The sequence below is a fragment of the Ruditapes philippinarum genome, unplaced genomic scaffold (assembly GCF_026571515.1).
Source record: "Ruditapes philippinarum isolate M1 unplaced genomic scaffold, ASM2657151v2 ctg8021_1_1_1_1, whole genome shotgun sequence".
Classification (NCBI taxonomy): Eukaryota; Metazoa; Mollusca; class Bivalvia; order Venerida; family Veneridae; genus Ruditapes; species Ruditapes philippinarum.
The window spans coordinates 31,185-54,661 of record NW_026866304.1 but is presented as its reverse complement, the minus strand read 5'-3'; the positions used below and the strand labels follow the sequence as shown (position 1 = coordinate 54,661).

The 23,477-nt window shown below is 32.3% G+C and overlaps 1 protein-coding gene across 1 annotated transcript; it reads left to right on the top strand.

Moving 5' to 3' along the window:
* The first annotated feature begins 249 nt into the window (after window positions 1-249).
* Window positions 250-14,513, top strand: LOC132732068 (uncharacterized). Its single transcript, XM_060718412.1, has 12 exons — window positions 250-314; window positions 506-1,136; window positions 2,283-2,546; window positions 3,134-3,403; window positions 3,618-4,171; window positions 4,705-4,878; window positions 6,730-6,834; window positions 7,459-7,498; window positions 8,306-8,371; window positions 8,875-9,300; window positions 9,536-9,653; window positions 13,567-14,513. Exons 1-12 carry the CDS (start codon window positions 303-305, stop codon window positions 14,426-14,428), a joined length of 3,522 nt encoding a protein of 1,173 aa, XP_060574395.1. The 5' UTR covers window positions 250-302; the 3' UTR covers window positions 14,429-14,513.
* The last annotated feature ends 8,964 nt before the right edge of the window (window positions 14,514-23,477 follow it).

Sequence of the window (23,477 nt, the reverse complement as noted above, 5' to 3'; positions counted from 1 at the left end):
CGTACTGCAATCTTTTTCTCTATTATATTAAAAACCTTACATAACTTTTGCTACATGTTCAAGTATAACAACACTTGTTATACCAAGAACTTCGTCATTTCAGATCAAATTCGGGTGTTATCAAAATGTGTTCCATTTGGATTGTATTTTTGCAAGTGATAAATGCATTTAATGAAGATAAGTTTGTACATATATTTAAAAGTTTTTGTTGTTATCATTATTGAAAATATTAATGATTGTTCTATCTTCAGAGACAATCACATATCATCCTGATCAGACAAATGCGAATTTAAACAAATGAGATGGAACCATCGGTAATATTTATCATAATTTTTGTATTTACATTCCTTTATAGATTACGCATAATATATAGTTTCAAGGAAAGTCATCGTATTTTCAAGTCAAAAGCAAGCATACAAGATGAACGAAATGAAATATCAAACCTAATTTTGAAATTCATTCACAGGAAAGCAAACCTCTAAAACTATTCTCATTACTGTTACAGAAGAACTGTGATGTCACTAGAGGACATGAACTCTACCTTTGTCATATATTATTACTGGAACAAACTTCACCCATCGCATTGAAGGCCATATTTAAAAGAGAAGAGAAAAAATGTGAAAACCATATTGGTATTTTGTTAAATGAGAATAGAGATGCGTTAACAACCCAGTGCGAAACAGAGTTTCTTCAATTAATTCAAGAAGATGCTGTCAATGACGACATTGATACGTGGGACATACTTCAATTATGTGCTGTGACATTAGTTTTGTTTAAATCTGATCTAACTGAACCTGAAGTTAAAGCCATTCAATGTATATATGATCAGAGGAAAGATATTAAACAATACACCGAATGTGCCTCCCTAACATTCAATACCTACAACGAGAAACAACATTTATTGCACGATCAATTACTCGATTTGATAACGCTCATAGACGACCAAGCTCAGCTTGATTGTAAACGTATGATGTTTTCATTTGAATCAAAATCAATGAAATTAAGCGAAGCACAGATAGAAAAACTAACACAGACAAATGATATCAAAACTCATCTTAAAATTGCAATTGATGCACATGTCGTAACAGAGAATGATATCATTGGCGAAGAGAACGATCCAAAGCTCCAGACCAATGGTAATTATTTGTGTTACAGTATGAATTTGAATATCATATGGTTGTCTTGTATCCAAATACATTACTTTTTGATTATGTTTGTATGCAAATAGTGTTAATATTTGGCTATAGCTATATAATTGTTTTAGATAGCCAGCAGCGAAATTCAATATAAAAGTGAGTGAGCATTCATGTGTGTATATTCTAAATTTGTATTCAACATAAGTGAAACTGATATAATACATGGTCAAACAAATGAAATATAATACATTATATGTTATATGCAAAGTATATCATAAAATATGAGATCGTGTTCATTTGATAATGACAAGAGCTATTTAACGCATCGGGAAACAGTATTATACGATGGATGATATTTTTACTTTTCCTCACAAAGCCATTTGTTATTTATTATTTTACCCCAAACGAATACTGTAATAATCAGAAAAGTTCAACTAAATCTAACTGTAACAAAATTGAACCAAGAGTAACAATAACTCAACTGCTGTAAGATGACTTGAAAACTTTGTTGTTTTTTTCTTATATTCTTTATGGGAATGATGAATTAGGATATCTACCAGTCATAAACAGACAATAAGCTGTGTCTCATTTCCATTTCGATGGCATTTTACAATTGTCTACCACAATTGTCTTGTTTTGCTGATTAAGTTCGTGAATTAATCCTTTTTGCATGCTTTAATCGTGTGCTGGTTCCATTTTGACACAAAGTAAATCCAATGCAATAACTTCCTAAGAAAACTAATTTTCATTTCTTACTATTCAATTGTTTAACCAAAAGACAATTAAGACGCAAAATACTTTCAAGTTGTAAACAACAATTTTTTTTGTTTTTTTCAATAGTCTATCTGGTAATGGACCTTTGTGGTGAAAATCGAAAATTAAGAGGTTGAATTGAGAAAAACGAATGACTGCCATTTTTGTTTTAGGAAATAAACCACGTAACCAGATTTTATACTCTTAAAAAGTACTATTACCTATATAACAGAACAAATTTCTTATTTACGTAGTACACTTTCATTGACTTATAAAATACTCCCAGTGACCTATAGGAAATTACCATTTTCAAAAAAGTGAAGGGAAATAATAACTTGATATACATTTTGTAGCTGAATTATAATCTCATAAACAAAATACAATATATTTCAGGCCAAATGTTCACTGAAGAACTTCAGAACAAAAATGTCTACATCAATGATTCAGCTATTTTGACATGTAAACTCAACCTTCCAACAGATGAAAATGTTGAGTGGAGGAAAGATTTCAAGCCGGTTGAAAATTCAAACAATTTAATGGTAATGAGCAAGAATGGCAATCATTGGTTAGCGATTTCCCGTGCATCATTAGAAGATACAGGTCAATATACGTGTGTATGTGGCCATATTTCAACTACAGCTGATCTTACTGTTATAGGTATGCTTTAATCGAATTATAACAACAATACGTGTGTTCTTTTTCAATTCTTAGAAACAGATAAAGAAATAACCATAGTTTACCATGGCATTATTCATAACTTTCAATCTAGTAAGCAAACCTAGTATATGAATATTATAACCAGAGCACGAAGATTTTAGATTAGGCTTAAACTTAAGTTTGAATGTCTATCAACTTTATAATTTGTAATTAAACAGTAAATTTGATTAGAAATAATCAAAATGACAATAGATTAGTATGATAGCAACATGGGCGAATATTAGTAACAGTCTATTCCATAACCAAATAATAGTTGTTACTTTGGTTACAAGGACTAGGGGCTTAAATATTTGTACATTCACAGAAGAGATCATGTAAGGAAAATAATGTTATGACAACATTATTTTGGATTTCTTTGAGTACATCAATGGTAGACAAAACTATAAATCATTTTAATGTACGATTTATTATTCAATACTAATATGAATGTAATTTTTTCATACATAATCGCAATATTAGATTTAATATCGAATTACAAAATTAAGTATGATTCGTTCCTTTATCATTATCACATCCTTCTGTAACAGATGAAGCATTAAGTGTGGTCGTTCATTGCCCAGTCAAGATTGAGGTTATTGAAAATGGAAACATTGAAATAGAGTGTAAGGTGAACCTGCTAACGAGTAAACCTGTTTGGCGACACAAAGGTGAACTTCTTCAATCATCTGGTAGAAAGGTTATACAAGCAAAGGGTTCTACACACAAATTGATGATCACGAATGTAACATTATACGACGAGGGTGAATATACAGTTGATTTTGGGAATGTCTCATCTAAAACAACAGTTCAAATACAAGGTAAACATATATGAATGTTATCTTTGTTTTTGTAATACCGACACTATTTATATAGTTGGTTTTAATCTCTTTCAGGTCCTTAAAAGTTGTTAATTTTATTTAATTTGTTTGGGACATAGCTGGTAAATCTAAATAGCAAACAATGCACTTAAGTTTATACCGATTTGCCAGATACCAGAAAATCATTGGTGCAATTTTCTTCAATTTATTTCAGTTGAAACGGACCTTATACACAGAAAACAGATAACACAAGAATTGTACAGAAATTGGTTGAGAGGAGCTCTAGCGTTAAAATATTTAAAAATAGGTTTAGAGGGTTTTTCCGACAAGGCTGTTCACAAACAACATAATGATCTAATGAAAAAACTTGGAAACTACTGCAACACTTGTACAGAGGAAAGTCTTCTCCCACATAAGCAAGATCAATGCCCACGACAAAGAAAACATCAATGTTTATGTACCAAAGTTCAGAAACTGAATTCAAGACAAATGTGTCCAAACGGGGGATTTTGTGGCAACGTTTATAATCAAATAGTTTATAAACATCGTTTTCAAGATCCATTATTCACAAATACAGATATCCAAAAATGGAGCAGTGATGCGTGGAGTGTTGCTACATGCTTTGTTAATACTACTGGCTACAAATGCAAGCGATCAGCTAAAGAGGTCGACTGCTCCGGTTTACTTAGTATGTGTATAAACAACATTGATATAGAAATAATGCTTGGAGAAGTTATCATCGATGGGAAAATAGATGCATTTGCAAAGGTACACATCTTCACCACAGTAATCACTTATTGTTGTATGTAATTTCAATTGAACGTTGTATATAAATGTATATATTTAGCATTTATTATGCAAGTTTGGAACAGTCTTTTCGAATTGGTTTTATAATTGATTAAAGTGGCATTATGCTTATCAAGGGTAAACAGGTGAAAGTTAAAAAAAAGTTTTTATGTAGCCATAATTCCCTTATATTTAATAATTTGCTTCATATATACAACAAATAACCCCCGGATTGAAACAGAATTTATGTACATATCAGTTAGAATTTACATGAAACGTTTAGTTTATAAAAAAGAGTGGGGCAGTCTTTTTATATTTTAGGCAGGTTTCAAATTTAAATCCTAAACATTTTCCAAAATAAACTGTTGGTCAAACACCATTTTAACAGTCAATCTTTGAAATAAAAAGTCAATTCAGCTAAACTTGACTATGAAAATATCAGCATAATGTATAAGTGAAGTTTTTTAGCAATAAATTAAAATGATACTTTAGATACTGAAGTGTTACTTTTACAGGCAAGGGAAGCGAGGAATAATATTCTTCACAGTCCAAACTATGAACTATCTGAAAATGAACTAAACAAGTTTATCAGAATGTTCAAAGAAGTACTAGAAATCAAGGACAAACATGGTAATACACCTTTGAAAGGGGAGCCAGGCGTAGAAGGAGCATTACGTTTACTAGATATGGTAATAATCCTATTGGAATTATATAGTTTAACGTTTAAGGAAGTACTAGAAATCGAAGACAAACATGGCAATACACCCATGAAAGGGAAACCCGGTGTTGCACACGCATTACCTTTACTAGATATGGTAATTAACCTATAACAGTAATGTAGTAATAATAAAGACAATATAAGCCGATTTGGGATACATTTTATTCGTTTTTATTAGAATTTGTGTGGATTAAAGCGTATTTCTCTCTAAATTAAGAATATGTTAATCACATTGGTACTCGTATTTGTTGCATATTATTCTTTAGAAAATTCTGTATGCTTGCTACTTGTTATTTTGTAACAGATGTTTGATATAAAATAGTACGTTCAGGTCTTTTTGCATAAGTGTTAAAGCATTTTATTGTATTCAGTAATTACATTATTGACTATAATAGTAAATACATTATCTTTGTCTGCTCTAACATTATAATGAATCACTTTGCAAACGTGAGCTCGTTACTGTTTGACTTTTCACACATATACACAGACAATTATTTGGATATTAAAAAGATTGCAACAATACAGGATAAAAAATGATCAATAAAGCTTATTACATGTAAAGAGTTCGACAGTTTCTTGTAAAACAAGATTGCATGTGTGAAAAATGCTATGTCACCGTATAAATATACCACTTGATAATAGTGCATGAACAGAAGACTTCTTCTGTTTCCATGTTTTGATATCAAAGTTTAATTTTACACCTAAAACTGTCCACATGATCCAAATTTCATACTTGTAATCAAAGGACAAAAACAATTTAACCTGTCAAAATTTAGGTCAGCTGCATGCAATATATTAAAATTCAATTTAACATCTCAAAGTGTGCACATGGTCCAAATTTTATGGCTGTACATCAAAGGACAAAAAAGAAGGACGCCGTCTCCTTGGGCAAGGGAAGACACAAATGTTAAATTGTCCGCGTCTTTTGAAGAAAAAAGGGGGATATAGAAATAGGCTTCGTCCGTCCATCAGTCCGTCCGTCACATTTTCGTGTCCAGTCCATTACTATGTCATTTATCAAAGGAATTTCAAATTACTTGTCACAATTGTTTGTTATGATAAGACAATGTGTCATGCACAACAACCGGGCCCCTTCCTCCAAGGTCAAGGTCACACTTGTAGATTAAAGGCCAACGTTGTATTTTCGAGGGTATATGTCGTGCTCTGTCAATTTCTTTCTTATCAATGAAGGGATTTTGAAAGTTTTTGGCACAAATGATAACAATAATGAGACAATGTGTCATGCGCTAAAACCAGTCGCCTACGCATACCCCAAGGTCAATGTCACAGTTGGAGGTCAAATATTAACATAGTCTGTTACAGGGTATATTTTGTGTCCGGTCCAGAACTTCTTTATATATCAAGGGAATTTGAAATTATTATGGCACAAATGTTCACAATAATAAAACAATGTGTAATGTATGAACAAGAATTTTTGTAACATAATTACCAACGTCCCCGCCAAAGGGAATTTTACATAAAAGACAAAATTTGAAATAGCACAATTTTGTGTTTTATGTAAAATTCCCTTTGGCGGGGTCGTTGTTAACACACACGCACACACACGCGCACGCGCACACAGAGGTGAATCGCTATATTCCAAAGCCATGTAGATACTGCAGCGGCAATAAATTTAAACTAGATAAATCTTAAGTTCATTTGTACCTATCCATGTATTACTTCATTTGCTTTCAAGTGGGGGAGGATCCCTTCCATTCTTATAAAACAATGTGCCAAATGTGTTTTCAATTTTTTTTGTATTGACATGAAAATTGTTCAAATGAGTTTACAGACCGGAATCCAATCATAATTTATTTTACAGGTGCAACAAAATCAAATTGAGATGAACCTTGAATGTGACGTGAGAGAATTGAGAGAGCATGGAATGTTTAGATTAGAAGAGAAATACAAGACAGCAGAAAAACAGGCAAGTTTTATATTTATAGCTAATGCATTTGAATTTTGTTGTAACATGATTTTACCGCGTACGGCCTATAAAGTAAGGGAATATTGATTTTTAAGTCTCATGAAATTTATAATTGTTTCAAATGTCTTTGAAAAATACTGCGATTCTTAAGTTGCTACTCTATTTATTGTATACGTATGATTACCGAGAAAATCATGTTAAAACTTGTGCATTTAACCTGTCATTTTTACATGTCTCTCTGTTAAAAATCATGCACGCTTGAATATAAAGCCTCGTTTAGATTATTTGTAGCTTAAAGAATCACTGAGGCGTACAATACATTCGTGAGTATTGGAAAAGATACAATTTTTAATGACATAAAAGTGTTATGATGTAAATGTACTTTGTGGTCATTAACTGTTCTTATCTTCTGACTTCTATCTAAGGTAACCAAAGGAAGTTTTTAGACTAGGTGGTATCCGAACATTATCAGTGTTGCGTAAGTATTATATTAGGCCTAAGAGAATGAATATTTCCAAAATAAATATAATTACAATTTAGTTCTTTCTTCGTCGTGTTGATACACGATTAGTGCATGGTTCGAAATATATATATAATGCAACATTTTAACCTTTTTTTCTTCAGCGTGAACTGAAACTTCAACTTATAGAGCAACAAATAAAAGGTTTGTCCTTGACTATTAATTTGAACAAATAAGAGCTTACCCTTATGCAAAAAGTCTTCCAGGTCATTAGACCATGTTTCGAATCTAAAAGTACGTGCTTTCGAGAAACATGCATAGTTCAAAAATCCTGTGTCCGTTTGAAAAGAATGACAATTTTTCTTTTAAATTCAACGAATTCATAAATTGGTTCTTTTTAATGATAGAACGGTTGGATTCGACAAAAGTAACATTATGCATAATTGACAAAAGGTTTTAAACATATGTTATACTGATATACTCGTACAAAATGTATAAATAGCTACAAAGAGAAAGAAGAATTAAAAAAAGAAGCTACTTTTGAAATGAAAATGTTGTTTGAATAGACATTTATCAGGAAATAGGTGTTTGAGGATTTCACACTATAATAAATTTATATAAATGAGATCATGCAAGAAATATTTTCTTTAAAAAACGTCTTTATTTCTATAAAGATACACAATGAAAAGAACATCAAATTTTTAAGAAAAATAATATTGCTTGTAATAGAATAATCAAGAAATAACTATCTTTTATAACTATAACTTTGTCTTTTAAGTGGCTTGTAACTATAAACAGAAACAGTGTTGTTGTTCTTGTTTTAAAGTTAAAACACACAGGTGTTGGTCTGTTGAAATTATCTTGCAAAATATCTGGTCTAAAGATGTATTCTATCCATTTATATACACGCCGAATTAGTTAAAAATAGGATATGCATATACTCTGTTTAACATTATTGAATATTATTTACATAAATTTCCATTATTGCTCGAGTTGTGTTTTTATTTACAGATAAAGAAAATGAGCTTCAGCTTATGCTAAATCTTAGATCTGCGGGAAAACAAAAGAATCTTAAAGGTACTTAATGAAAAATAAATACTTAAAAACCTTTGACTTCACCGCTCTTATTTGGTAAGAATTAAAGATTTGTTAACAGTGAAAAGAAGACAAAACGAAAACAGATTAAGAACATAAGGTTATTTGATATATTCCTTTCTAAAACGGGTTGAACTAGCTATATTTGAAATATATCAAAATTCATAGTCAAAGAACCATTTCCTTGTTGTTCTTGCATAAAAACTGCGCACGTAGGTGCATATTAACGTAGACGGAAACATGCTTTTACAGATACAATTACGCAAGCATGCACGTTTTTAATATGCATGACTCAGGGCGATATGTATAACGGATATAAACGGCAAGTCATGACGACACCTGTTACAGTTATATGGAAAAATAACGAAACGCAAATGTAACTTTTTGAAGAATAGCGATACTACAGAATGTGTGCCTGCATTATATCTGCATATTTTGATCCATGTTAATACGTGTATAATTCTTTATTATGTTTTTTTTTTCAGAGCACTTCTTGCTTGATCTACAGATAAATGTTATTGCTAAAAATGGTGAAAAAAGTGCTGAAGGGAATCAACGAGTATATGAAGTAATGAGAGACTATATTAAAGATAACGATGATATGACTGGTTCGTCTTTTGTTGAAAGATCAACTGATACACCAGTCTATCACCTCGTAGATTTCATCAAGGCCATAAAGAAATGCAGTATCGTTGATATTTCTCCCTCTGACCAATCGTCAACAGACATAGAAATCAACTTCTACAGTTCGAGCGTCATGGAAGATTTTCTCAAGTCTATCATCAGTAACGAATTTCAACAAAAACTGTTTGACCTTAGACGATGGCTACAAGTGCAATATGACATTGAATCGTATGACATAATGGCTAATTGCTCATCAAATGGCATAGAGAAAGCAAAACAACGTTTGCGTGAGTTAAATATGAATAATAATGATTTATGATACCTTTTATATTTAACAGTGTTTTCTGCTCCTGTCGGTGCATTTGTAATCAGTGCATATTAATAGTATTAATTGATTTATCAAAATTAATTAAAAAATTGTTAGCTCTATATTGTTAAGATATCTAAGGATTATTGAAAAACGTAATACGTTGATACAAAAACATGTACATATATTTGAAAACGTAAAACTACTGTCTTCAGACTTTACTGAAGTAACCAGATCTTTGACTTGTGCCGAACATCAAAATACACATTGTACTCTCTATTGTCCTGACCATGACACGTTTTTATGTACAGCATGCAGAGAATCAAAACATGGGTAATTATACATTTATTACAATCAGTAATTTATAGTGGTTAATATAGAACAAAAAGTATCAAATTAAACAAACGAATTTAAAAATCGTGCAACACTGACCGATAACTTATCTGTCGGAAACATTTAAGTTTGATTATTTCTTAAAAAATTTGTAAACAAATTAGAAGAATTTATAGTTTGACCTGACACTTTAATTGTATCCCTAATTCTAGCATATTGAAATAATTTAATTTTATTTGGTAAGTAAAACGAATGAAATATAGTTAAGTCATCTCCTTTGTAAAATATTCGAGTGTTGGCAGAATAATAAGTCTTTTCGTTATAGCGGTTTGGTCTACACTGAGATACAGTGGGCGATTAAATATTTTCTTTTGGTTTTGACCCCAGTTGTTGCTTTGACGTTTGTAGCATCCGAGGTTAGCCAAAATTATCCCTTTCTGTTTCCGGAGTTATATGACCTAAACTGGGTTGACCAGTACGCCGTAAAACCAAACAAACAAACAAAGCTAACAAAATATTTTATATCGGCAAATTCCAGCATTGCTAATAGTTCTTTGTATTTACTTAACAGTGAACTTTTAATTAGAATAATACCTTAATTCCTGAAAATGTGCAAGGTATTTATTAAAGGGATTACGCGCTGGTTTGTCTTTTATTATGTGATATTCTGACATGCTTATTCTTTACAATTTACCAACAATTTTATTTTAAGCTTGTAATTGCTGTTTTCACATTTTTATAGATGTTTTTATTCTTGAAACTGATCTTATTCATTTTATTTTGAAAACATGCAAACTATGCATGATTATTATTAAAATTTATTATCTTATTAGTAATCAAAATTAGCTCTTTAAAATCATGCGATGCACCTATGATTCAAACATCATATCAATAGCCTTCTGTGTAATTTAGTTACTAATACATTTTATTTTTTGTGTTTGCTCTGTAATTGGCCCTTCATTTATAGGGCAGATAATTTGTACAACTTATGAAAGTAACAACCATTTTTATGAACATGAGGAATATTTGCACTTCGATTTTGAACAACATCTTTCTTAGAGGTAAATACTTAATTCCCATGCTCGCCAATGTGCGATAATGGCCCGACGATGTTCATAATGACACGAGGACCGCAGAACCTCGGTGTTCAATATCACCACTCGGCGGGCAGGTAAAAAGTATTAACGTTTTTAAAACCTACGGAATACCGTTGATGTAGTCGTGGTCAGCAGATTTAATGTACTGTACGTCATTCGAAAAAATAATGACCAGCTAAACGTATTGCACTATCGTATTATCGCCATCACATTATCGCATTGTCGCATTATCGGACCGTCGTATAACCACGTAGACCTTACGGTTTTCCATAAATACATACATTTCAATATCGCCGCTTGTCTTGGTTGTCGCAATTTCTAAGAAACGTAAAGGTTGTCAATTTATACAAATATGTCTGTCATTCAGTTAACAAACTAGCAATTGATAGAAGGAAGGGGCAGACCTTTTGCACATATGCTTATAAATTAACACGAAACTTACAGAATTATCGGTACAAATAATGTGTTCATACATTTGGTTATAATAGCGGCTGGTTTCTTTTTGTACACCAGTTTTTAGCAAATTCAACATATATTTCTGAGCGCTTAAAAAATGATTTAATACCAGAAATTAATCGAAATTAGGTGTGGAACTAGTTTTCCCCAAATACAAGTGCATACGATTATATATGAAATTTATATTGTATAAACGTACAGTCAGTTTTATACGTGCAATAGAAATTGATAGAATGTGTATGCATAAACCCAGAAATACACACCGTTGCAGTCTTCGTGGGACAGAATTTCAATAACCGTTTTCTGTCTGTCATACATGTGTATATGTCCTTTTTATGTCTGTTAATCTCGGGTACATGTATAACAATGTACATTCAAAATGGCTTATACTCTGAATGTTTAATAGACTTGGTTATAGAAGCATTCATAATGTGGAACAGAATGTCCTGATTCTTTCCAGTAATGACGGATACATAATAATTATGAACTGATTTACGCTCGATCTAACGGACTAATACTTACCAAAGGCAGTCGGTGCGTGGCTTGGATAGTATACATGTACATTAACACGCCCACTCATTTTTGTACCCCCGAAGGGAGGCAAAATATAATCGCACCGTCCGTCTATCCGTCCGTATGGCCGTCTGTGCGTCCTCACTTCATTCGTGTCCGGACTGTAACTTTGTCATATGAGTTGCGTCCAAGAACCACGTCCCTGCCTCAAAAGTCAAGGTCACACTATCATTTTGAAGTTTCACATTATCGCAATTAGAATTAATAGGTACACACAATCGTGTCCGGGCTGTAATTTTGGGGATGCATGGAAGGGTTTTAAAATAAATGACTACATCAAGACAATGTGTCGCGTCTGATAATCACGTCCCTACCTTAAAGGTCAAGGTCGCACTACCATTTTGAATTTCACTTTATCACAATTAGAGTTTATAGGTACACATATTCGTGTCCGGGCTGTAACTTTATCACGCATACAAATCCTGACCCGGATATTCACGCTGTTACCGAGCTTTGCTAAATTTCGACTGTGCGAAACGGGGTACGCATCAGGTAGGCCTATATCCGGGTCAGGATTTGTATACATGTAATGTGGGAAAATTTAAAAAGTTAACTGCAAATAACTACTGCCTACCTACAGACGTCTTGGATTAAATTTAGACCGGTAAGCGATAGTATTATAGCTGCCTTTTCTGTTTCAACTGTTTGCATGCACTGAAATTAGTTTTTTTAATAAGAAAAAGATCGATTAATGTTCAAAATCGTCTTCTTACCGCTCGGTCAAGCGATGTCCAACCTAGACATAAAGTGCATTTTCGCTTTAAAATTCCATCTTTTGTCGTACTAACTGGTCTAATATTGTACATTTTTCGAAAGATAAATCATTTTTGCGTAGATTACACTTTATTTGGTGAAAATTGGTTGGTTTACAATTAACAAAGATCTCGGAGGTAAAATAAAGCCTGGTGGTAGTTCCGCTGGCGAACCTTTCTACCTTTACTATATTTATAAAATATTATGGATGAAATTTTTAAAAACAACTTTCCTTTGTTGTTTTATTGAAAACAATTTATTATAAAAACAAGTGAAAAAATATTTTATTAGTGCAAAAAAAATATTTATAAAAATAAGTAGGCGTGGTCATGTACATGTATACTATCCAAGCCACGCACCGACTGCCTGTGCTAGTTATCGATGGCACCGATACCTCTCAAGCGGGAGAAATCATTGTAAACGGCAACAATGAGCGACCTATTTTAATTAATAGATATACATTACTTATTCAGGAAACAACAATGATATTCGAATAGTAATTTAAATCATTAGAAAACGTCAGTTGTAATGTCACAAGGCATATTAAATATACTGGCAAATGTTCCCTTCCATAGTTATTGTCTTTGTTCAAATCTTAACATACACGCCCTTTAAATACATATTGTATTCATAGTTATTGTTCATAGTTAATTTAATTTGAAATTAACCTGTTGTTTGTTAGTTTGTAAGTAACGACTTTATTTAAGGTGGCTTACACATTTGGTTTTCCAATCTTCCAAGTGGGTCTCAGCTGAAGTACATAATTACAATGAAAAAAAAAGCAGTTTACATATACACCATATATACACAACGTATATACACAGACGTCATGTTGCAATGTTAGCCATGTTTTAAAATGTCTATAATTAAGATCATGTCATTAAAACTAGTGTTTAAGTCCATAGAACTTTTTGCACTATGCTAGATGATTGTATAGCTAGTGTTTGTCGATTTTTTTGTTTGTGAAATATTTTTGTATTCATAATCATAAATGAAAATTGTGTCAAAAAATAATTGTTTTTCTATTTATACAGCACATGTCTTGGAATCAAACAAGTTACATCTGAAAGGTCTTACGCTGAACAGAAACGTCGTCTCGACATCAAAAAAAGAAAAGGAACTTATTACATTAAGATAGAAAATATTTTGATGAATAGAGACAACAATGATCAATTTAGGTATGAAATCACTAGTATGTGCATGCTTCCTAATAGTGAAGTTCTCCTTGCTGATTGTTTGAATAACAGACTGAAGAAATTGAACAGTTCATACAAGGTAGTAAGTCACTGTGATGTACCTGAATATCCCTATTGTGTATGTTATATAGGCAACGATACAGCTGTTGCTAGTTTAAGTGGCAATTCCATACAGTACGTGAATGTGTCAGGTAATATAAAGCTAAGACAATTAATGAAGCTAGATCATGAATGTTACGATCTAGCTTGTCACGGTGACACACTCTATATTAGCAGTAGAGACACAATTTACAAATATGACAAAGACTGTAATCAACAACAAGTTCTCTATCATTATCCGAGGATAATCTACAATCCCTCAATTGCTATAAGTGACAATGGGGAACGACTCTACTTAAGTTCACATAGAGATCTAACTACAATAGATGCCAAAGGAAATCATATATTCAGTTCACAAATTGACGATTATAACATATATGATATATGTATTGCTGGTGAAGGTATTGTTCTTGTATTAGATGTAAAAAACAATTTTCATCAGCTGGATTATAATGGAAAAAGGCATCGGACTGTAGATAGCATGCAATTTTATGTTTTAAATCCGCGTTCTATGTGTTTCGACAGAGAAAGATGTAGACTTATTGTTGGTGGTAGTGAAGACAAGATACATGTTTACAAATGCGAGTTTTTGCCAAGTTAGTTAATAAAATTTTGATAAACAGAGAACCAAATGAAAAATGCATCGCTTATCTACTTTTGTTCATTTAAAGGAACTCCACTGAGGTTTATAAGTCTCAAACATAACAATTTAATTTTTCACATAGATAAACATGAGCAGAAATATTAATTAAATATAACTAAGAAATATACAAGAAATACATTGAAAATCATATGTTTGTGCTATTCTCAGTCCGATTTGATTGAAAAGCGTTTAAACGCTTTTCAATTTTGGGTCATTTTTCACTATTATAATAATCATTCTGGAAAAACGGAGCAAGCTAATGATCTGAAATTTTTCACATAAGTTATTAGTATAGATCTACATCAAATGGAGTAATAATCACAAAAAAAAATTTCCAGTCTCGTCATGTCAAAAAACCTCAGTGGAGTCCCTTTAAATTTATAATTTTGTATGTTTGCTTATTTCTTCATCGTGCCATTGCTTAATAGTTTGATGTAGAACCTAAATATCTTGAATGTATTTGTAAGGACATGTATACTTTATAAAACCTTTGCATAATAAAGGTTGAATAGTTACAAGTTTGAAACATTTTAAAATACAAATCGCGATAATTAAAAAACAAGTCAATCTTGTTGAAGACTAAGGAATAAATTGATATTGAGATTGATTAATCCCGCATATTGTCATTTCTAATTTCTACTAAGGCCTAAAATTAAATTTAATTTGTTTCCCATTACCTACCTACCCAACAAATTTGCCCCTACCAAAAAGATTTTTTCAAGTACTACGGGAATTGAAGTATAGTTTTTTGTTTCAGATTACAATAGGTACAATCTAATCTAATACATTGTAATATTTTAGACGGCTAACATAGGTAATAAACTGTTGCATATGTAAGTACGAAAGTTACCCATTTGGAAACTGCAAAAAAAGGATATGTTATAAACCTTAACATTTTCCGAAGGCAACCGTAACATCAATGGCAACAGCAACGACAATATGGCTGTAACAATAGCGCTTTTTTTCTCTGAAAACGTCTAGCTAAAAATAAGAACTTTATTTTTATTTCATTTAAAAGAAAAATGTTCTTGCCTACTACAATGTCTTTGAACCATGCTTAATGAAGTTTTAAAAAATCATATCTCAGCAACCGTAGACACTCATCCATTTCTTTCTTCAACGCTACTTTCGCACATTCCATACCTGATTACTGCCTGGTGTCAGCTAAGGGAGGAAATCATTTCAGGACCTAGAACACAGTTACCAAAGTTGTATGTCTTGACAAACTTATAAACTGCATGTCCTTCTGTTCATATCAACGTTGTTTATTGTAAGTTAAAGTCACAACGACACAATATATGTCACATGGTTACTTCACAGCTTTACTAGTCGAGAAAGACCGCATGTGCCAATTGGTGTCCTAGGCACGAGTCTCGGGCCTAGGGAGAAAACAATATGAGCAGATTGATAAACAAAATGCCTGTATTCACCTTCAATGTGTTAAAACCCCAAAATAAAATATAATTGTGAAATATGTGCCCCTTAAAAGTTTAAGAGTATATTTTTAAAGAGGTTTTTATTTCATTATTTGTTTATACATTTAAGATGAACATAGGTCTTTTCATCAATCTGGCAATATGTTTTCTATCCAGGTCCAAACCATGACCATTGTTGACCTGCTTATTCCTATGATGTAAATAATAAGTCAAATTTGAGTTGACTGTGTTCAACCGATCGGGATATGATGAACACAGACTGATTTTTTTTAAGTTTAAAAGGGATAACTCATCGAACCATGACCAAATTCAAATTTGGCCTGCGTAATCCTTTGACGTATCCATATGTCAAATTTGATTTGAATGTACACAACTTCTGGGGAGATAATGAACGGAAACTGAACATTTCTTTTTTTTTCTAAGTTAAAGAGATAAATCATCGAACAATGACTATATTCGAATTTGACCTGCGTATTCCTATAAATTATCCATATCATAAACGAGTTGAACATATACATTTGTTTGGGAGATAGTGAACTGAAACTGAAGTTTGCTTCTTTTTTCAAAGTTAAAGGGGCATAACTCTTACAAATTTATTGGAACCATGACCAAATTCAAACTTACCTGCGAAATCTTTTGATGTATCTCTATCTCAAATTTTAGTTGAATGTGTACAACTGTTGGGGGATAATGAACAAAACTATTTCTTTTCGAAGTTCAAGAGGGATAAATCTGTCACAAATCATCAAACCATGACCAAATTCCAACTTGACCTGCGTATACCTATAACATATCCATATCTTAAATTTGAGTTGAAAGTGTACAACTGTTGAAGAGATAATAAACAGAAAATAAAAAAAATATTTTTTAAGTTAAAAGAGCATATATAAGAGGCCAAAAATCACCAAATATAGATTTAACCTGGGCATTCTTACAGGAATCCATAATTATGTAAAACTTGAGTTGAATGTGTACAACTTTTGGGGAAATAATGAAGGGAAATTGAAAATTTCTTCAAGGTGCATGGCTGTCAAAAATCATCGAACCATGACCAAATTCGAACTTGGCCAGCATTCCCCTATAAAATATCAATATGTCAAATTTGTCATGAATGTGTACAATCGTTGCTAAAATAATGAATTGAAAAACAGGTGATGACAGCATAATGGAACAGGGTAACACAAAAGTATATGCCCCAAGCCATAAACTTAAATTGTCCCTTTTATATCAATCACCAATGAAATGCGCACTAAACCTTGAATTGCATTGATTGACCTTGCATAAATTTACCTAAAATACAAATGCTGCCATGGCGTTAGTCATAAGAATGACCATTTGTGTTCCAACTTCTAATCCCTCACTAAATAATGGTTCCTATAAACATCTTCATTATTTTATTATTTTAACCTTTACTCCATGTGTGACCTTGACCTTAGTCGCTGGGACCTGAATTTTGCGCCTTACACTTTACAAATAATGAAAAAAATCTGTACTAAGTTAATTAAAATCCTTTTATGCAATTAGAAATCATTTTGCAGACAAACCTTTTTCAATGACCTCTATATGTGACCTTGACCTTTGACCTATATACCTGATTCATAGGCACGTCATAGTTTTCATGGAAGTAAACATTTCTATGATGTTTCATTACAATCTCCCCAAGCATGTAAAAGATATGATCGGGACAAAATCTGGATAGTTCATCATCTTCAGTGACCTTGTCCTGCATGTATTTACCTTACTTACAAGTGTCAAATATGCTGTCATAATAATGAACATTTGTGTTATAATCCCTCGGTAAATAATGGAATAAATGGTCCCTTTACACTTTGTCATATTTCTATTTGAACTTCGACCCGTATATTTGATCTTGACCTTATCCTCTGAGACCTGGGTTGTGCACCCAATATTTCACTGCACAAGAGTGAACATTTGTGCAAAGCAATATTGAAATCCATTTATGCATGTAGCAGTTTTGCTCTGAACAAGCATCTTTCAAAGGCTATTTGTGACCTTGACCTTTGATCTAGATACTTTGTCTATGCCAGCGACACAGCTTCTCATAGTGGTGAACATTCCTTTGTAGTTTCAACAAAATCTCTCCATGCATGTAGGAGATGTGCTCAGGACAAAAAGTGATCACCTCCCTCCGCTTCCTTTAATATGACCAGTTTTATAAAATTTCTAGCCAAATAAAGCAAAAGTTAAGCAAAAATAATAAATTTGAAATTGAAGGTCAAGATCATAAATGAGTGATGGTTAACTCAAATATTGTCCAAAGGATTGAATTCTACAAGTACGAAGACAATCCATTCAGAAATAAAAATGTAATGGCCAATGTTTTTGGACGGAAACAGTAACGGACCACGACTGTAGCAATACCTCGAAATTTTCTTTAAAAATATTATAGTCAAACTAAAAGCCTTAAAGCCACTCTCGCACACAAAACAGGTCTAATAACATCGATATAGTTATTTTATATGCATAGAAGAAACAATAGGGCCATAATGGCCCTAAAAATCACCTGTATATAGGCCCCTGGGCCAAGGCCAATTTTAAACCAGGGGCTTTTATTTGAACAAACTTGGTAGACACACATTAGAATTCTTACATGAAAAATATCTAATATCTAGCTATTTTTGGTTTTAATAAGAAGATTTTTTTAAGTTTTAAATATATACATATCGGGAAAGACAATGACCCCTTCTGGGAAAGGCTAATTTGACCCAAAGAACTTTATTTCAACAAACTTGGTAGAAAATGACTAGAACATACTTTATGCTTAGTATCTAAACTCTAGCTCTTTTGAGTTTTTTATAAGAATTTCTTTAAGTTTTTACTATAAACATATAAGGAAAATCAATGACACCTTGGGCGGGGCCAATTTGAACCTAAAGGCCTTATTTGAACAAACTTGGTAGACACCCATTAGAAGATGTTTCGTGATAAATATTGTAATGGAAAACTTCCCTTTCTAATGTCATGTCAATTTACCTTAATGCCTTCAATAGAAAATCAACATTTGCATAATTGTATAAGTCATTAACTGCCTTACTTAAAACTTTTTAACAATTATCAAAAAGTGCTACCTTTTTAAAAGATTAACTATATTCCACGAAACACAACGTAACACCTGAATATCAGCATTGTTGACAGTTCGTATCACATTAGGATAGATAACTCTCGCTACAAAATGGTCAGATGACCGTTATTTATCTATGAATATCTAATGATTTGGAATATTTACAGTTACTAATATATATATCAAAGTGAATATCTACAGACATTATTGGACGATTCAGGCGTCGCTTTCTACTGTCAATTTCCATGGTTAAAAATGGCGGACACAGAACTTTAGAACTACTGTTCCATATTTCAGTCTGGCTTTTTATGAATGTGTTTTTGTTTACATTTAAACTTTTAGGAGTTCTTATTTAGTTATAATTAATAGTAAGTCTGATTTGAGCCAGTTGATTTTCTGTCATTATTATATTTTAATACGTGAGTACTGTATTTTATCGGCGTAATGGAAAACGTCTGCCTATATTACTACGCCTTTGGACCGGCTTTATGTAAATATGTATTTTTAAAATGTTATTTCAGATATGTCTATGTGGCTTTTCATTTAAGCCATACACGTTTGTGCTACTTATGTCTGTTAGAACTTGTATTGTTATTGCTATATTGTTAAATATTGTTTTAGACTGATAACATGACTTAGTTTTAACGGGATTTCTATTGGCTGAAGCGCTTTTGTGGCGTCCAAAATAGGAGTGATTGTTGTCATTTGGCAGCTCCTTCGCAATCGTAAAAACTTGAGAAATACTCAAGGCTCAGATAGTTTCAAAGCTTACAGAACAGTCTTACCTGAGCAGTTAATTTAGAATTGACTGAAACAAATTACTATCTTCTGAGGTACAACTAGTGGACTTATGGTTTACTTGAATTAAAGGAAATATCAACTTACCTTTATTTTTTAGGCCTTAAGCTATTTAGTACTATATAACATCATCAACAACAACAACAACAACAATTTAGCTTAACGTTTTCCAATTTAATTTTGAAGTTAAACTTATATAAAGTATGAATTATCACGTTATGACAGACCCTAAAAGATGAATTGGTCTTAGAAATTTCAAACATCATATCCTGTTGTACATCCATTTGTAAATGCTTTAACCGAAAAAGATTCCATTGCATAAGCCTAGGTCCTCTTTTTTCGAATAGTGTCAATGCCGATATTTAATCCATAGACGAAGTATTATTACTGCCGATATTATAATTCTATATAGATCTACGTCACGAAGTATCATTATCAGCGGAAATCATATAATTATAAATTTTATCGGGATAGGCAGGTTATATATGATGCCACAATATATAGGATGTTTACATGTTAATCTAGTTGCTGATGTTTTGTACCTGTGTACTTAATAGCTATATAAAAGTAGGCATTATGATAATTGGCTGTATAAATCCTGGTTCAATAATTATTCTAACAAGGTTAACCAGATATTTACAAAGAATCAATAGCACTATTTATGATGAACCTGTATGATGTCACTATAACATGACTTACCAGTCATGTTGCCGTGGTATACTACAAAGATGACTATTTAAGATGACACTTCTGGTGTTTTTAAAAACAGCGGCTTTTTGTAAGTGTATGCATTATGAGGTAGGTAATATTGCCAAACAGTTACTAGTTAATACAGTGACCGGTATTCTGATTAAAAAGGATTTGCTAACTACCCTAGGGGTAGGTCCTAACAATATCTTAGCTCTAGTTCTTGGGGCTTTTAAAAGAAGATTTTTTAAGTTTTTACTATATACAAATAAGGAAAATCAATGGACCCCTGGGGCAGGGCTAATTTTTAACCCATGGCTTTTATTTGCACACACTTGGTAGACACCTACAAGAAGATGTTTCATGCTTAATATCTAAGATTTAGCTATTTGGACATTTCTAAGAAGATTTTAAATAAGGGAAGTCAATGACCTCCCGTGACGGGGCCAATTTTGACACCAGGGCATTTATTTTAACACTTTTGGTAGACACTGACTAGATGATGTTTCATGCCGAATATTTTAGCTCTAGCCCTTTCGGTTTTCTAAAAGAAGATATTTTAAGTTGTTTCGTTCGGTTGTCATGGCAACCAATTCTGTATGGAATTAAATTCATTGAATAATTTTTAAAGTTGACTACCAAAGGTACATTCCTGTGAAGTTTTATAAATTGGCTTAGCGGTTGGTTTATGAGGAGATGTCTTTTAAAGTAAATGTTTACGGACGGACGCCGGCGCGGAAAAGCGACCACAAAAGCTCACCAAGTCACATTGTGACAGATGAGCTTAAAGAGTTTCAATCTGCGTAAATGTCCTCTATCACTGTGTGCAGTTTAAACAAATTATGTACGAAGGTTTTCAAGTTATGCCCTGACAAACGACGGACTGACAGACAGACAAGGCTGTGACTATATGCTCCCCTTCTGGAAGCATAAACACACCCAAACTGCAATGTGTGGGATAGTAGCTTTAACAAAGGACTATAACTAAAACAAGAACCGGTTGAACCGGGTGGTGCTCACCGAATAGGTTTTGGACAAAAAAGTATACCTCTCGTAGTGTCAGAGTTATGTAAAAGACATATTCAATTGTAACAAGAGCCCGGTTTTAACCGGTTGATGTACCCCGAAAGGGTTTTGGACACAGAAAGTACACCTCTTGTAGTTTCAGAGTTATGTCCCTGGAAAAGGTTCAACGTGTAATAATTCCAAATAAGCCAAGGCAGAGTTTCTGTTCTTTGCTCTGCACTTTTGATCAATGCGATCAACCAACCTTCAATGTTTCTTGTTGATACCTCTTATGGTTTCCGAGTTATGTCCCGAACAAAGTTCAAAATGTAAAAATGAACAAAGGGAATAACTACAAAATTTGACAAGGCAGAGTTCAAGTTCTTGTGCACTGCACATCCACCCTTTGAGATCTATCTACCAACAAAGTCTCATGTTAATATATCTTATAGCTTTAGACTAGATATTTTAAAACGAGACATAATTCAAAATTAAAATTTTAAAGCGCAGAGTAATGATTCTCATGCACTGGACTTATCGTCATTGACAGAAGCATGCATACCAAGTTTGGAGTCAATCTGACTTATAGTGACTGAGTTATGCCCTGGAGAAGGAGGACGACACAAAAAGATATCATGTTGTTTTAATTTTGACATAAAAATCATTGGAGCTTAATAAAAACAAATTTAAGGAATGTCATCAACACTGTTGAAATAAATAACAGTAAGAGCTTTTGATTATAACTTTAGTTAGTTTTAATATTTTGTTTATTGGTTTCCCTTTTCACAAAAATACTTTTTTAAAGGAAAACATGAATGTTAATGCAGATTCATTACTAAATATGGTATGCTTCTCAGGAAATATTTATTATCTATATTGAAGCATCAATCAATTCAAGAACTTTCAGTATAGAATAGAATAATTTTTAGCACTTTTCAAGGCCTTTGCAAACCCTGAACTATATACTGGACCCTCAATAAACGTTTTTTTAACGAAATTCAAACCCCTTCCACTCCCCAATTAGTTATATATTTTCCCCCTGTATTCACAAAAAAAAAAAAATCTTAATTTTTACTATTCATTAGCTGTAGACACTTTACAGAATTATATTGAAATAAATTTGATTTTTGAAATATTTAGTAATTATGAATACTAACCAGTATAAGTACATGTACTGTTGTTGAAAGATGAATCCTCTCTTTTTCTTTGAAATGACGCAAAATTCCCCTTTGTGAGGGGGCCCCAGTACCATAGAGGTTAACAATGGCCCTGATAAGAAAAAATTGGCATGGACATTGCTCAGCGACCTCAACTTCTTTTTCTTACGATACAAGCTGATGGACGAAACAGTGTACCGGTATTATACACATAATCTGATTGATTTTATTTTGAATGTCAGCTAAGAAATAAATTTATTTGTTATTTGTCTTTTTCAGACAATGACAATGAATCAAACATATTCACTGAAGGCGTAAAAACATATTTATTATACCATATCTTACACCCACAGCGCACAACAAATGTACCCAATGGCTACTTAGAATGAGCATATTTCGATTTCGATAGAACAAGGCTAGGGAGGTCAATGAATGAGTATAATAAATATATATTGTATGCCGTTTATTTTCTAAGAAATGTGACGTCACTTTGACAAAATAAAGTGTTCTTATTTTTAAAAAAAACTCTGTCTCTCTAAAAAAAAGAATTCCTAAAAAAATATGTATTTTCTATTTCTAAATATTTTATCTGCCTGCTAGTGAATTTGCCAAAAGCAGGAGACTAGTAATTAAAAAAATCATGGACAATTTGCTATTTGAGCAATACAAATATATACGATATGTACTTATTTGCATCATGAATAATGTAAGTCCAAATAATTAAACGTGAAAAATGTTGTTGTTTTTTAAACATTTATAAACAACCATGTCAAAACTATAAATGTTGGTTCAGTACAATTGATGCATCGGCATTAATTAGACAAAAGGTTTCTCAAACGTCA

Excerpts from the sequence above, each read along its gene's own strand:
- LOC132732068 (XM_060718412.1), top strand. Across the intron at positions 1,137-2,282 it reads TCCAAAGCTCCAGACCAATG|GCCAAATGTTCACTGAAGAA; the intron begins GTAATTATTTGT and ends AATATATTTCAG. Across the intron at positions 9,654-13,566 it reads TGCAGAGAATCAAAACATGG|CACATGTCTTGGAATCAAAC; the intron begins GTAATTATACAT and ends CTATTTATACAG.